The 16,886-nt window shown below is 35.0% G+C and overlaps 2 protein-coding genes across 3 annotated transcripts; both read right to left on the reverse strand.

Moving 5' to 3' along the window:
- Nucleotides 1-1,498: 1,498 nt before the first annotated feature.
- LOC108996623 (NAC domain-containing protein 91-like) lies at nt 1,499-5,231 on the reverse strand. The gene is given in 6 exon segments (XM_018972618.2): nt 1,499-1,815; nt 1,817-2,074; nt 2,156-2,569; nt 2,707-3,018; nt 4,041-4,318; nt 4,801-5,231. Coding segments are annotated over 6 exon segments (1,467 nt in total). The 5' UTR covers nt 4,964-5,231; the 3' UTR covers nt 1,499-1,773.
- Nucleotides 5,232-11,741: 6,510 nt separating this feature from the next.
- Nucleotides 11,742-16,125, reverse strand: LOC108996622 (uncharacterized calcium-binding protein At1g02270-like). Of its 2 annotated transcripts, none has more exons than XM_035684869.1 (10): nt 15,504-16,125; nt 15,227-15,331; nt 14,954-15,059; nt 14,085-14,305; nt 13,893-13,969; nt 13,680-13,788; nt 13,441-13,566; nt 13,221-13,331; nt 12,965-13,072; nt 11,742-12,587 (listed from the first exon to the last, which is right to left on the reverse strand). In XM_035684869.1, the coding sequence occupies exons 1-10, from the start codon at nt 15,687-15,689 to the stop codon at nt 12,360-12,362; spliced, it is 1,377 nt and encodes a 458-aa protein (XP_035540762.1). In that variant the 5' UTR covers nt 15,690-16,125; the 3' UTR covers nt 11,742-12,359. The 2 variants fall into 2 exon arrangements, with proteins under 2 accessions (XP_035540762.1, XP_035540761.1); XM_035684868.1 differs by having other exon boundaries at nt 11,742-12,590; nt 15,504-16,124.
- Nucleotides 16,126-16,886: the final 761 nt, after the last annotated feature.

The following is a 16,886-nucleotide window of genomic DNA, read 5'->3' on the forward strand; positions in this document are numbered from 1 at the left end:
TCACAGTTTAAAACTTAAAGTTATAAACTTGGATTGTAAGCATTTGAAGCCACCTTTTGAAAGAGAGTGGCTCTTTTGCTAAAGTCCATTTTCAACAATAATTTTGTGTTAATTTATATAATTCCAGAACTTTCTCCCAAACAAATATACATATATTTATCTCTTTTCAATCTATATCTTGTTTAAGATCTCATCGTTGATACGAAATAAAAAGTTTATAAGGTGTTGATACTTTAGGGTACAAATTGAATTTTAATTTCTGTCTCTAGGATTTTAAATTAAAAATAGATGATAGTTTATATAAATTATAATTACAATTTCCTTTAATATATATATATATATATTTATATATAATACAAAGAAAAAAATAAAAAATAAAAAAAGAAGTTGCAGGAAGTGAACCTCTGCATAAACAGAAGGACTCTATCTTCCCCCCCAATACGACAAACAAATCCATCAAAAGTGTCGTCGTCTCGTGACTTTAAAGCTTGGGCTTTTACTGTTGATGTTAACGAGTTCGGATTAAAATAGATTGTTGAAAAAAAAAATTTATAAAAATTTATAAATATTTTTTAAAAAAGTAATATATATGTTGATTAACCAGGGAAGCAAAGTGAATAGACAGAATAACTAATCAACCATGCACAAGGGTGAGTGGGACCCTTCCACTATCAGCAGATTCGGCAGGAAACTTAAGTCTGAAGCAAACTAAATTGACCGTTAGGCCACGTAGTAGAACTTTCAGTATTGGAACAAAACATTTTGAATGGAACATGAATAGATAAATGAATATAAAGCTCTAATGAAGGATCTGAGAAATATTTTATTTTTTTAGACACGATATTTGTAATTTAAGAGTGTGTAAATATAATATACTATTTTAAAAAAGTAAATAAATATAATATCTACATAATAAACTTACTTTTCTTTAAAAGAAATACACTTTTTTCTTTTAAACTGTAATTCATTTCAATATAAATTATTATTTAAATTTAAAATAATAGATGACAAAAACATATGACAATCGTTATCATTAGTACAAATATCGAAGACTACGGGTAGTTTTATCAAGAATTACGATTAATGAGTCTTTTAAAATTTTCATTACCATCACTCCCTCTCTCCACTTTTAGCTTAAAATAAAATATTACTCATTTTTTTAATTATTCATTGAAAATTTATAATTATCAATCTTACACCATACATCATGATGTTTTATTTTTTATTTTTATTCTTTTTCCTTAGTATATAAATGATAAATAAAAGAACACAATTAATTTAGCAAGAATAAAAAAAAATATATGGCGTGTTCACGGGTTTATTTCGTATCTTTATTCTATGAAAATTGACAAAAACGCAACTATTACACAAACTCATCTTATAATAATAAAGAAATAATGTTTGATCCGCAATATTGTATTAATATATAACAATCTCGGGCATGAACAATTTATAAACATCCTCGTAACTTGTACTCACCCAAATTTCAAACCACATCTTGATCAAGAAAGCCGAACTGTTCTCTGAATAGGCACAACAATGCAGCTCAAAATCATTTCAAATAATACAAAATTCCGCAATGGAAGATATATACATACAAAGATGGACTAAGTTTGAACATGTAACACTTTTTTTTTTTGGGGGGGGGCTGGGGTTACAAAACTACATAGATTCTAAAATGGACGAACCTGACAATTGGACCTGGTAAGCCTAATATAATTTACACAAATAAAATAAAATCCTATTGGAGCCAACTATATTAACAAAAAGGTGTCAAGTAGCATCAAAATTTAATACATTTCCATACGCTAGCAAAGATTATGAACAACACTCCAACCATCGCCACTCTGAACATAATTTCAAATGGCCAGATTGAGGGACCAACGGGAGGTCTCAAAGTGTTACCCTTTGATTTTAAGCTTCCCCTCCTCGTACTGGTACTTGGCTCTTGAGAGGTTTTGCTGTTGTCAATGGAATCAGAAAGGATCCTTTGCTTTTCACTCAAAGTACTGGTGGTATTAGCATCATTACCAGGATCATCAGGAAGGACGTGCTTCTCTGAAGTTTTTCCCTCCTGCACATTGGCCTTTTAATTAACTTCACAATCTATGTATATAATATCAGACTTTTACAGTAGTTTTCACAGACTTCTCACCTCCGTTGTAGCTGGTTTTAAACTACAAGACCGCACTTGTAGTTTACACTGCATACGAAATCTTCTTGGAGCAGTGCCCTGCACAAAGTTCTCAACAGATGGTTGAACGGGTTCCATGTTCATCGGGTTCTGCCCTTCATTAGCCAGATCCAATAGACTGGCAGCTTCGAGATATGGGGACCCATATGGAGCATTAGGAAAGGGATCTAGGAACACAGGGTCAAAGTCATATGGCTCATTCGAGCCATATTGAAACTGCACCCCACTGTGACTATTTTCCGGATTAGTGAGGTTAGGGTAATCAGTGAAGGAAGATCCTAGCTCATTTTTCACCTGTGAGTGTAATGGGGAGAGAATCGTGCCATCTAGTAGCTCCATTTGTTGTTCATCGAGCTTTTTAAAGCATTCCAGCAGCTGCAGAACAACGAATAGAAGAAGCATAAACAAACAAGATAAATACTTAAATCGCCTGTGCACACCTGCACGTCTCATTTGCACAAAACATAGTATTTATCGTATGCTACAGAATAGTTTCTCAGTTTCTTTCTCACCTCAGAAACTGGTGACTCTAGCACATTCCTCTCTGCACCACAGCTGCTGCTGTTATGATTGACAGGTATGACAGTGTCGGATATCGTTCCAATAGATTTTTTATCAGGACAGTAGTCAATACTTGCAGGATTGTTTTCAGATTGCCCTCCCAGCGATGGAGATGCTGGATCCCGTGCTACTTCAGACTGTGTATCTTCAAGAGAACATTTGGCAGTGGTAGAAGATGAAGCAACTGGTTCAGCTTCATTGCCATTTGAAGCTTCAATACTCTCATCTTGTTTCTTGAACAAGCGACAGAGGACAAAGGCACTCTGCATGAATTTAATCAGCATAGTAAGTTAGGGGAAAGTAACAACTGTCTGAGTATTGAGTAAAAGTTCGCATTACTAATGTTTGAATGTTTCAGAATACTTAAAAAACTCCAAATATAACAATATGTATGAGGTCTTTCTACACAGCCATTTGATGTATGGTAGGTGTTTAGGGAAGCACATTTCATAAAGCTGACTGAAGATAAGGGGTACATATATCTCCATCACACGAATCATCTAAAAATCAAGAATTAAAAAATAAATAAAAATCAGTCCATGCTTCTTTCTTATCAGTTGTTGGCCAAATGCACAAAATCAAGACACCAAGCCATGCATTTCCGTGCAAATTCTGTTTCTCATTATAAAGGTTTGTGGCTTATCCAGGAATCGAGTAGTTAAGAACTCTAAGGGCTTGGTTGGATACTAAGAATATCTCATAATATCTGTGAAATAGTTTAAGAATATCTGAGAACAGTTGTGTTCCCAAGCAAGCCCTAAGATTATAAGAACAATTCAGGCAACAACTTTATATATCACCAATTATACAAGAGCTATGCTATATTCCACATGCTCATCACCCTTTCATCCCTATGTGTTGATGTGAACCGATAGATCAGCTCTTTGTTTCTTAAAAATTCAAGGGTCGATTGATAATGTCACATCATCACAATAGGATAGTAGCGGGATGATAGTGTAGTACACAGCGTTTTCTATCATACAAATCAGGAAATCCTTAATCCAGCGGTAGGTTTAAGCCTCCTTGATTATAAAAAAAAAAATCAATTGAGCCATGAAAGTTAGTAATCAAAAAGCACTGTTTAAAATTACAAGTAAAATCACATCAGCAGTCCTTAAACTTAAGTAGCCACATGATTTCAGCAACAAAACTATCACAAATCCACATAAAACTTACATAAAATTCAGTTTAACATTTACTCAAGGTGAAATCTCAACTCAAGGTCACTAACCAACAAGCTGCATAAAAAAGAGAAAATCAAAAGCAATGCAGTATGAAAACCAACCTGACCAGGGTTAGTGCCATCAAGCTCCTTCAGGGTAGTGCGGTACTCATGCATCACCCAATTGGTCCTTGTTCCATGAGGAGCACGCCCTGTGTGGAAGACCAGGGTCTTCTTCATTCCAATCAAGCTCCCTCCTGACTTAATTTGCCGATCCTTACCGGTTGCCTTCCAGTACCCAGCAGCCGTTGCCCTGTTCAATCGACGTCCGTTTGGATACTTCAGGTCCTGTGGACAGAAGAAGAACCAATCCTGATCCTTCGTCTCTATCACCGATAAACCTACACCGAGGAAAATAAGCACCAAATGAATGCCAGGAGAGAGAAAATCAAATGGAATAATTTTAAAAATATGAATTAATATCATTTTATATGTCCTGCAGCACCAGATGTACTAAAAAATTTGTGAATTGAGTTCAATGACAAGGTGGAAATGCCAATACCAGATTCAGCCTGCAACACATTAATATAGTACAAAGTACTAAATTTTGAGAATCTCAAGGTACAAAATGATAAAACCAAAATATCAGATCAAGATGCTTACAAAGTGAGATTCAAACAAAAAAATCACATAGAAATAAATATTTTCACCAAGTCAAAGGGAAAGGAAACCAAATTCACAATCCAACAAACAAATAGCAAAACTGAACCAAGAAAAACTCAAAATCACAAATTTTAAAAAACACGAAACTGAAAATGTCAAAAAGATTTAAAAAAAATGGATTTGGGTGCGTGATCATGAAAATAACGAACAAGAACTGTACCAGGCAAATCCCAGGGCTCGCACTTGCAAACATCAATCTCACGAATAACCCAAACATCTTTGTCATTCCCATTGATCTTGTACCTCAAATAGAAGTTCACTAACTCCTCGTCCGTAGGCCTAAATCTGAATCCCAGTGGCATCGAATCCAACGAGACAGCCATAAGACACACGGAGAGACGCAGTCAAAGAAGGAGACAGAGAAGGATCAAACAAAACTGAGATCGAGGTCTTTTCGGTAGAACCCGAAAAAGAAAACAAAAGGAAATCGGTATCAGAAGAGATTCTAGGATTTCAATTTGGGGCTCCAGCCACTGGACTTGAGGTTGTGGATTAAGCAAACTTATGGGAAAAAGAAGGCAGATAAAACAGACAACGTATTGGGCAAGAGAGTGAGAGAGAGAGGGAAGGAGTTTGGGGGCTGGAAACATGTATTTATAATACACACCGCGTATGAATTCCTGGAATATACCGCATGGGAGCGTTTACCCTCGTATTTCTCTAATCATGGCCATTCATTTGGAAAGAAGGAAGCGTCGCGAGGAAGTTTGCGTAGTTGGTAGAGCTGGATGGGAAATGAGACATTGCCACGTAATGGATTGCTGTAGTACGTGGGAATTTAACGCGTGAAAATTCATGATGCGTTCGCATGGCAAATGGAAAAGTAGGAATGGAAAGATATACGTGAGGACGTGACGAAGGTACAACGAACGTCTTTTCAGTCCCCCAACTTTCTTTTCTTTTCCTCTTTTCTTTTCTTTTCTTTTCTTTTCTTTTTGTGTATTTGCCATTTGGTGCAACTTTTTGTTTTGTGAGAAGAACAGAACAAATTACCCCAAAAATAGGTGAGTTTGGATTGTGTTTGGGTAATGTGGTGTTATGTGAATAGTAATAAAAAAATATTAAATAATAATAAATAGTAATAAAAAGTAAGTTAAAACTAATAATAAAATAATAAATAATAATAAAATATTCTTTGATATCTCTATTCTCAATATCCAAACTAGTTATTTTTAAAGGATACTCTAAACATGACTAGAAAAAAAGAGAAACTTTTTGTTGAGTAATTGAGGTTTATGTCTCTTTCTAAAGAAATAATGTTCTATATTTTTAATTTTATCATTCTCAATTACACCGGCTAATAGGTCATATTTTAAAGTGAGTTTTTATTTAACTGGTGGATTTATAAAGTCGATCGCTTAAAATACGATACATGATTTGAATGAAAAAGAATGATAAAACTGATCAAGATATGTTCAGTTCCGTTCATAGATTCAGTACGTCATGCATGGTTCCATTTATGAATATTGGTTGTGTTCTCCTTAATTATAAGTGGGATCCTACTGGGATCCTTTCCAACAAAACATATGATCAGTACCCTTTTTATAGAAAGAGAACCTAAAAAAAAAAAAAAAGGCAAAAAGATAGACTAGTAAATTAGATAAGAGTGTGTGCGAGTTGAAATTAACACTAATATATATATATATATATATATATATATATATATATATGTTAATGCGTGCAATAATGGAGGGAGAGTACCTTTACTTAATGCATAGCAAGAATGGATATTCATTCTTGAGTGGGTTTTGAATGAGCTGGCACGATGAGGTAATGAGCCCGGGCCCCACCCTTTCAAAGATGAGACCAAGGATCATAATTTTATCAATCACTCAATTTTCAAATCTCTAAGTCCATTATTTTGTATATATATTATTTTTAGTTTTTTTTTTTAATGATATGATTTTTAAAATGTCAAAATCATATCAGTTTGTGAAAATTTTTTGTAAAACGTATGAATGAACCTAACAACTTAATATAGAGTTGTAAAAGAGTTGAGAGTTGTAGTTTAAGAATTTTCTTTTATTTTTAGTGGTAGTTAACTTATAAAAATTAATGTATAAAATATGACACATCATATGAGTACTATATATAACGAAATAATAAAATTCAAAATAGAAAATAACATTACTCTTGATTTTATTTTTATTTTTGAAAGAAAAATATATTAACCAACTGAAAAGGGAATTAAGAACCAAATTTAATACCACAAATATGTCCACCAATAATAATAATAATAATAAAATCATCGTTCAAAACACAATCCATTACTGGTGAAAGATTCACTACTTTTAAGTTTTCATGCATATTGTTAATTTGTACGTGTCCTGATCCTTAGTATTTGTGGAGGAATCTCCTTTCGAACAAAATATATGTAGCTCTTTTGGACGTTAGTGCCCTTTTTAATTATAGAAAGAGAACTTAAATGTATCATTCATGGAGTGTGCAACTTGAAATTAACACTAATAATATATATATATATATATATATATACTAGCAGTGGATTTACGTGCGATGCACGTTTGCCCTGTGTTAGATTATTCTAAAATATAAACATCTAGTGTAGAAGAAGATAATTTAATGATAAGGTCTATGAAGATAATATAACTAATTAGTTAAGCAAACTATAATTGTTTAAGGTCTCTAATAATAGATTTAAACAAACTATACGTTTAAATAAGTCTGGAAAGTGAATATTACATAATTGTTTTTTTCGTTACTGAAAGTAAAGTCTAAAAAGACTAAATATTACATAATTGTTTCTTTCGTTACTAAAAGTAAAGTCTGAAAGAACTAAATATTACATAAGTGTTTCTTTTGTTACTGAAAGTAAAGTGTCCGGGTTATGGATTCAAAGTGGTGTGTTCTCCTCATTCACAATATTTATGGAGAGAACATTGAATAGATCCAAACTATGCGGCCAGTTGTGTTACCAAGTTATGTTATTGTCGGTTCCAATATAGACAAAGTAAAATGTTGGGCAGTCCATATGTTATCTGTTGGGCTTATAAATCACCGTCTCCAGCATTTCTATTACTACATGGCTATCACGGGCTTGGGTCAGAACAGGTGTGGAAGGATGGGGACTGACTGTGGCTCAGAAGATTTGGTATTGTGTTGCCCCCGTTGGTGGTCAATACGTTTGGGCACGTTGGATGGTGATACAGCGTATAGAAGGATTATACAAAGCTGCCTCATTTGGCAACCTGCTCATATTTCTTTTTACTGGAAGGTATGCTTTAAATTGAATCTTACCGTTTTATTAATTTTACCTATAAAAAAAAAAAAAATTGAATCAAGTATACAGAAAGTGTTGAAAATTTTGGAATGGTATTATGTAGTTGAAGTAAAATAACTGTACAGGGCAAATGAAATCATTGAGTGGAACATGTTATGCAATAAGAATAAATTATGAGGTTTTTAATTTAAATATAAATAAGAAAAGAAAAAAAAAATTATTTAGTAGTAAAATAGTAGTAAAAAAGGTATAATTACTGAATTATAATTTAAAAATATTTTAATTTTATAATATTTTTTATTCAACTGTTATGTCTTATTTTTTAAAATTTAATAATTATTTAATCCAAAATTACATTTCTATTATTTACAAACTTTCTTATTAATATTCACAAAATTTTTATTTCATTTTATTTTTCAAGCATCTTTTAGAGTATAAGTTTATATATAATATTATTTTTATTGATTATGTACTCTATTTTATCAAATTATTTAATTCAAATTTCAATTTTTAAAATTTAAAATTTTTAATAATTCAATAAATGATTACGTATAATTATATAACTAAACTGTAAATATTGATGTAGTTTTTCAAATGGTAAATGTATTTTGTTTATTTTGGAATTATAAAAGAAACAAACTTATAATTTAGAGTGAATTAAGACATGTGGAATTAATTAAATAAAATATTGTTAGTGAATGTTTTAAGCAATTTTATTTTATTAAATAAAATATAGTATTATTTTTATATGATTTATCTTAGAATATGTTTAGATGTAAATGTGAGATGAGATAATTTTTTTTTTTTAAAGATAAATGTAGTAGATTCTCTTTTATATAAAAGTTGATATATTTCTAAAAGACTTTAAATAATCTACAGTGCAAGATTTCAGGAAAAGTCTTCTTAAAATGTAGTATTATTTTTAAATTAATTCGAAATTATAAATTAAAACAGCTCAAAGTTCATGCAAAATAATTCTTGAATAAATGACATTAAATAAATGACTTAAAAGGTGCTAAAATCAGAGAAGCAAAAAATATTATTTGAGTTATTAATTCATAATATAGAACTAAAAAGTTAAAGGATTCATACTTTCGACACTTTTATATGTTGCTAGTTGTTGGAATATCTTGTTTCGACTTTCAACTTCACGGAGCTCAACCTATGTAAAAAATTCATCAATGTAATATTCTAGTAAAGATAAAAGCAAAGCTGTAAAAAAAAAAAAAAAAAGAATTTACTAATATTTAATATTTTTCAGATCAGAAATTGTAAATTACAGGAACATATATATATTTTTTTAAGTAAATTTGTAGGAAAAAAACATTTTTTGCTAATTTTTCTCTCTCTTCTAGCCGATTCTCCCGCACGGCCATTTCTCCTCCAGCACAGCCCGGCGCCGCCGAGCCCCGGCCATGATCACCGCCACCACCGGCGTGTTCCCCTCACGCCGACGAGCATCGCTGCCACCTCCATCGTTCCCCACGCGCAGCCATGGTTCTCCCCCGCGGAAAGAGAACCGAAATGGGTTTCTCCCATTTATGTAATCTCGCGCCGCCGTGCGCGGCCACGGAAGCTCACGACCGCCACCGAGGAGTCCCCCTGAAGGCGGCGACCAACCCAGCCACCGTTGAAGTCCCCCACGCGCAGCCCTCCCTCTCCCCTACGGAAATGGAACCGAAATGGGTTTCGACCCATTTGTGCCATCTTACGCCGCCGTACGTGGCCACCGAAGCTCACGACCGCCACCGAGGAGTCCCCCTCAAGGCGGCGACCAACCCAGCCGCCGTGGAAGTCCCCCACGCGCAGCCCTTCCTCTCCCCCACGGAAAATGAACCGAAATAGGTTTCATCCATTTGTTTCACCGAATCTGCGGCCGTAGGCAGCCACCGCAGCTCCACCAGTTGACACCAACGACAACCTCTAGGAGACCCAGCCACCACGAGGTTTCGTTTCCCTCTCCGTCGCACACTGATTTCCACCCAGAAACCCATTTGAGGTGTACAAAGAAAAAAAACATGCGAGAAACAGGAAAAAAAAAAAGATGCAGAAGGTAGAGATGAGTTTGTAAATCTGAAGAGAATTGCGTACCAACGGCGAGAACAAATCTGAAGAGCACGGGAAATTTTTTTTCTTCCTTGAGTTGAGTTTGTAAATTGTTCTGTAAATGTGAATCTGGAAATGATGAAATCCATCTGTTGTATGTAAATGTGAGATATTTTATGTGTTGAACGAGGATATGCTAACTGAACGGAGAAGAGTAAAAATCGAATTGAGAATAAAGGAATTTCACAGAAGGCAACGAGAAGAAGCAAGGAGAAGAAAAGAAAGTGCTGGACGGCACTATGCACTACTGTTCATCTTATACACGCTTTTAAGTATTAGGAAGATATAAATGGATGGACACAACATGCAGCACCTTTACTTAATGCATAGCAAGAATGAATTTCTAAAAAGCTAATAAATAAATAAATAAATAAATGGTTTTCAAATCATAAAAGCCAATGGATATTCATTCATTCTTGAGTGGGGTTTGAAATTTGAATCATTTGATTTGGCACAATGAGGTAATAAGCACCAACCCTTTTAGAGCAAAAGATGGGAATTTGTCATCCTCGGATAAAAAGGGTGATTAATTCAGCCTTTTCATCCCTTTTTCTTTTGATCTCTTGAGTGCTTTAAATTGTGTTTGGATAGTGAAAAAATAATAAAAAAATATTAAATAATAATAAATAATAATAATAAAATAATAAATAGTAACAAAATATTTGTAGTCCCCAAAATAAGCTTACATGAAGTTTGGATCTCAAACTCATCTCAACTCATCATTACAATTTTTTTAAATCTCAACACAAAATATAATAAATAATTTAATTTTTTTAAATCATAAAATAATAATAATATTAAAAAATAATATTCTAACAATATTTTATCATCTCAACTCAACTCAGCTCAACTCACTTCAACATAAAGACACCTTAAACGGATCTTCTTGCAATGACCTCTGGATTCCACTGTCTTTTTATTTTATTTTTATTTTTATTTTATTTTTTACGTTTTGATTTGATGGAAAGGGACTTTTTCTTAGGAATCCTAGGACCTCGCTGGTGGCGGCGAGTGCGAGAATCATAAGCACCAATCCTACCTCCCAGTACTCGTTCAGCAGCAAAAAGATTACAAAATGATCTCCAATTCACTAACCTACTAGCGGTCATGTACGTAGTTGGGAATTAAGTGGATGAGCCACAGGCCTTAGGCCAACCAATAGCAAATATGAAAGCCAACCACCAAACACACGGTAAACTTAGACCATGAACCAGAGGCGTGAAAGATAACACATATGCTTGACAAACCGCATAAAGACTCGAGAAAAAATGTTCGAGGCGGCTTGCATTATTTAATGTAAGACAGAGGCGTAATAAATGTAACAAAGAATGGTTGCAATGTGATCTACGTTACATTAAATGCAAAGCACTTGAGAGTAGTGTGATAAAGCTATCCTTGCAATAGTAATTATAGTTTTTTTTTTCTAATTATTTCAAAGGAGAAGCAAAACCATTTTTAAAGAATCTTTTGTCGGTATATGCGGCTTTTGTCCTCCTTTCCTCCTCCCTCTTCTATTTCTGATTTACTTTATTGCGTCTTTGAATTTCTTTTTATCTTTTATAGAAAAGGAAGAAAGAAAAAAAACCCTCTACTCAAAATTTATACTTTAGTGCATCTTTGTCAGTATAGGCACAGATGTTACGCCATGAACTTCTGCTTACGATGGCTTCTCTCAGACCATCATGTGAAAGATAACATTCCCCAAAGTAAACCAAAAGTTTAAAAGATAAAAAGAAAAGAAAATTAAATTTCCAAACTTGAAAATAACATTAAAGCCCTCTGTCATACTCTGTACAAGTTCAATCTGTAATCCTTCTATTTGGTGTATCAACCGTGTTGCGGCTGAGCAGAGTATATTACAAGGTAGTTCAGTTCTGTATACTTTGATTGAATGCAGCCCAACTACAAGAGGTTGCAAAATGATGCATCTCACCGGAACTACAAAAAGGTGAGTGCTCCTACAGTCTACATATATCCACAAGTACACAAATCTCGACCTTCTTTCTCTTATTTTTGGTTTCTTCTTGGTCCTAATCATGGGGTAAATAGAGCGGAAGGCAGAACAGAACCGAGCATTGCAGAATCCTAGTCCCACTTTATCAGCAAAGTTGAGGGTCCTCAAAGTGCCTGAATCTGATAGGTTTGCCACGTACCGAAACTTGAACAGCATGAGAGACTACAAGTTTCCAATCATCTATCATGGCTCCATCAAATAAGTTAAGGACCTCTCTCACAACAATTCCGATGGTTGTTTTTGCATCGGTTTCAGATCCATTAGTTTGTCATCCCAAGCTTTTCCCCATCCTTTTTTGGGTTCTTTGTGGACAAGTCTTGCATCTAAGTTCTGTCACACTGGAGGTTGGTCAGGATACTGACTAAAAGCATGGCATTCTTATCGGTGAGAATACCACGGTAAGTCGTGCATGATCAGAAAGAGAGTAGTCTTCAGGCCACCTTCCTTTCTCTACTTCAGGAGGGAAGAGAACTGCATTTTTTATACTAAAGCCAATGGTTTGCTCCTGAATACCCTTTCTATCACCATCTCGGACCTCATTGTTATTTTCATCCCTTTGATCTGACCCGGCAGGATTCCAAATTCGCTGCTGCTGTGCCACATTTGCAACATGAACATTATAAGTTTGACATTAAGGAAAAATATGTACAATGATTTAGTGAACTGTTAAAGTGGCTATGTGCATGAGACCATATTATGATAAGAGAAACAATTTATTGACAGCTAAATATCTTCTAGATCTAGTGCTGCCATAAGTATAGAACTACTCAATGCCACAACATGAACAGCATTGACATAAGCAACGGAAATTGTCTTGCTGCTCACATGTAAAGTTTAAACAACCCTGAGTTCTTCTCAGGCTAAAGCCTAAGACACATTTTGCTACCAAATGAGTTATATTGGTAGAATGCCCTGAGGCTATATATAGATGAGAGCAAAGACAAACTTCCATTGAATAGAATTTACCTGAAATTCCGTATAATCAACAACACCATTTCCATCAATGTCTGCTTGAACCCAAAGTTCCTTTGTCTCTTCAACGCTAAGTCCATTGCAATGGCCAGTTAAATTAAGCTGCAGAAAATGACAAAAAATTAGTAAAGAAATTTACCCTCTAATAGAAAAGCCCACCCTGCTCAGAAACCAGAAAAGAGCAAAAAAAAAAACGTACATGGAAAGTTAATATGGCTCATAAACTCCTGTTCCAACAATTATCCCATACCTGTCGAAGTGCTTCACAGAAACCTGAGAAGGTAATGTAGTCGCCATGGTTGTCAGCCTTCAGAAAGGCAAATGCATCATTCTCAGTCAGTGATGCCCTTCGTAGGAGATACTGAAAATTGGAATGTTCTACCATCAGAAACAATGTGAAGGGTTGCATTTGAGAAAGTGTTACAGCAATACATGCATAAAGTCAAAGTTTAAAATATAAGACAGATGACCTTGAACATGCCAAATACTGCTTCACTCCAACTTGCTTTTAGTAGTCTTCGATATCTATTAGGATTAAGAAGCCATATGAAATCAACACCACATATGTTTCCCCGATGATTTCGGTGGCTAACCCACTGCATTCCAAATATGAAAGAGATGATGAATGTGAAAAACAAAAACAAATACAAGCACTAGTCAGATCTTGTGGTGCAAGGAAACAAAATTTATGGTGCGAGTAGAAGTTGACCTTGTGTGCATCAGCATCCGTGTACTGATGAGCGGTATCATATGATGACATAAATCCTTGGGATCGAAGGAACTTGTAAACATGTCCACTTTTACTTCCATTCCAGTCACTACAAAAGCATAAATTAGAAGATGAGAATTTCGAGAATACTAGTACAGTAGAAACAACAGAGTAATATAAACCTCTCCAACTTGAAGATAATTGTAAACATACCCACAGAGTACAATGGGCATAGGTTTAAGTTCTTTTTCTTTCAGATAAGATTCCACAAGGTGCAGGATTTTGTAGACCTATATGAGAAATGTACAGGATATGGCAAAGGAGAGCATCAGGATAATCATTAAATAGAAATATCACAGCCACATATATAGATAAAAAAGATTACAAAATGGAAAAAGAACTTACCTGATGCAACCTTACAAGACAGAGAGTTGAATCATGAGGAAATAACAAGTGTGTATTCACAATGAGAATTCCTTGCCGGATGTCATTGTTCCGGAATTGCGAAAATGGGGCAGCTAGTTCAACATGCAACAACTGAGCCACACGGTCTCCACAGTCATTGAAAAGCAACTCTCGATAGTTAAGAACTTTAAAGTAGTCCTTGCGCACTGCAGTCAGCAGGCCTATAAGGTCCAACCAAAAGACCTCAAGTTAGTATAAACGCATACAACTCGGTGAAAAAGCAGAAAAAAATAAATCTGCTCGATATACTCCAAGATGGAACATTAGGTGGTCTGTTGACCATATAGATACGAATAACAACTTCTCAACACTACCCTTTTACCCTCTTTAGCTATTTTATTGTATAGCTGACATCAGACAGATACTCTTGTACGGTACCAAAGACAAAGATCTGAAAAGTCATGATACTACCGAGTCTGATAAAAAGGCCCACCCAAAAGTCACAAAAGCACCACAGCCATTTCCCCACAAAATCCTTCTTATAGATTTCCTCTTTATCCTCACTTTTGTAAAGTTGCACGGTTCCTTCCTTATTTTCCCAAAACCCAAATGTGATTATGGGACACTTTAACCAATCTTATATAAATATATATATATATATATATAAGAATAGATGAATATATGATTTCGGATGTTTTACATCCAAAACCAACACTAAGCAAGTTCGGTTTCAATTAGTTCAAACAGTCTAAATGATGGGTAAATGTCACAAAAGGGAATCATTGAATAAATTCTTTGTGTGGGAAAACAAGTTAAATTATGACTACATAGGACCTTGATAAACCCAAATTCCTAATAAAAGAGCATACCATCACCACGGTTGTTGGTCCGTCCAAGCTTGAAATGAACATATCCGGCATCGCCAAGTCTCTTTTCATACAAATTAACAAGTTCTTCGTTTCCAATCCAGAACTCCTGTGCCAACCCACAAACCAAAACAAAGATACATCATATACATATAACGCACCATGCTAGTAAATGCCCATTAAAGAACCGTGTATGAACTTCATCTAAATCCGATTAAATCCATACAGAGATAGAATTCAATTAAAACTAAAAGTAAGTGTTAAACAAATGCAAACCTGAAGACAAATGATGGAAGATCTCTCATATAGCAACAAATCCAATATCCTATGATTCCTGGACAGCCAATACGCTCTATAATCACTTTCACGGCAACTCGGATCCTGCTTCCACCCCGCCCCCCCAACCAAAGCCCCAAAAAAGAGACACCAAATCAGATAAGACATAGAAAGAACCGTTCACTCGGAAACCATTATAACCCGCGAAATTGATATAACATGAGATAAAAAAAAAAAAAGAGAGCCCATTCTGCGAATAAAAATGGCAAAAGGGTACCTCAAGGTTGATGCGCTTGTAGATTGGAGCAAGGATGTTGAAGGTGGTGCAAGTAATGCAAGGCTGTTGATGATGATCCCTAATGGAAGACGCTATGGCATAACTCCCTATCCTCGATACCCTTCCCTTCATCTTATTAACCCTCCTATCCTTTCTCATTCCTCCCTCCCCCATATATACACACATGGAATCCCACAACAAACAGTTTCAAACCCGCAGACAGACAGACCCACCACAGAAAGAAAGATACAAAAGAAACCAAAAAAAAAATAAGTCACTTTTTTTGTCCTTTTTATCGAACAAAAAACAATGGGTTTTGTCTGTAAAGCCAATGATGAATTGCTGGTTTCGGGTGTAACAGAAACGGGAACGAGTTTTCCCTTTAGATTTCCTCTTGGCTTCGGTTACGGATCTAGCCAGAGACAGAGAGAGAGATAGAGAGAGAGCGCGGGGATGGGAAAAGTGAATTGCCGGTACGAAAATAATTATTTTGAAGAAGAAGAAGAAGAAGAAGAGGGCAATGAAGATTACAAGGGGAAATTACCGGCAGCAGCGGTGTACGTTTACCCGGTGGGACGAGAGAGAGAGAGAGAGAGAGACCTGGGATGAGTCCTATTTTTGATGTTGGGTATCTGGTATATATGTGAGTGTATTTATAGGCATAATATTTTTATTTATTCTCTCTTTGGCTGTATTGCTGGCTGGCGCCTTTAGCTGCACAAATATGTGAACATCTCGAAATAAAGTAACTATCTCTTCGTTCGCAGCATTCGCGCTTCTCTACTCTTTTCCTGCTCTCGACATCTCTCCTCTCCGCCTTTTTCCTTTGCTTTCTCTTTCTTTTCCTTACTATCTCTTGTACACTTGCAAATTTTCTCGTCAAAAAGTATGAAAAAAGAGATGACACATGTGCGGACTCTACTGTATTTAATGTTAAATTTCACATTATTTATAAAAGAATATTTAATACAATATAGTCCACGTAATATATATCTTTCTTTTTCAAAAATTATAAAAATTCTTCTATTTTTTGCATAAAATATCAAGATTGATATGTTCTTTACTCGTTATGTAACTCAAAATACGAGGTGCAGGGTGGGACTTTGCTGGGGTTAGCACGACCCTATTCCCGTTAGGGATCTTTCATTTGGGGCGAGGGCTCCGTCCCACATGGGCGATGCGTGGTAGTCTGCCAATCCAATCGAAGGCAGGACGGATGGGATAGCGGGAGACGGCCCTGCTGCCCACTCCTACTTTATTGTCTTCTTAAATTATATTCCACCAAGAAGTTGACTAAAAAGAATAGTATTGGGGTGCCCTTTGATTTAAATACTATAGACAAATGCTGATAATAATATTCATGTTTAATAAAGGAATAGAATA

Source organism: Juglans regia, chromosome 13, assembly GCF_001411555.2.
Source record: "Juglans regia cultivar Chandler chromosome 13, Walnut 2.0, whole genome shotgun sequence".
In the NCBI taxonomy this organism is placed as follows: Eukaryota; Viridiplantae; Streptophyta; class Magnoliopsida; order Fagales; family Juglandaceae; genus Juglans; species Juglans regia.

Excerpts from the sequence above, each read along its gene's own strand:
- LOC108996622 (XM_035684868.1), bottom strand. The coding sequence starts at position 15,689 with ATGTGTGTATATATGGGGGAGGGAGGAATGAGAAAGGATAGGAGGGTT. Across the intron at positions 13,970-14,084 it reads GTCTTGTAAGGTTGCATCAG|GTCTACAAAATCCTGCACCT; the intron begins GTAAGTTCTTTT and ends TTTCTCATATAG. Across the intron at positions 12,591-12,964 it reads TTGATTATACGGAATTTCAG|CAGCAGCGAATTTGGAATCC; the intron begins GTAAATTCTATT and ends AATGTGGCACAG.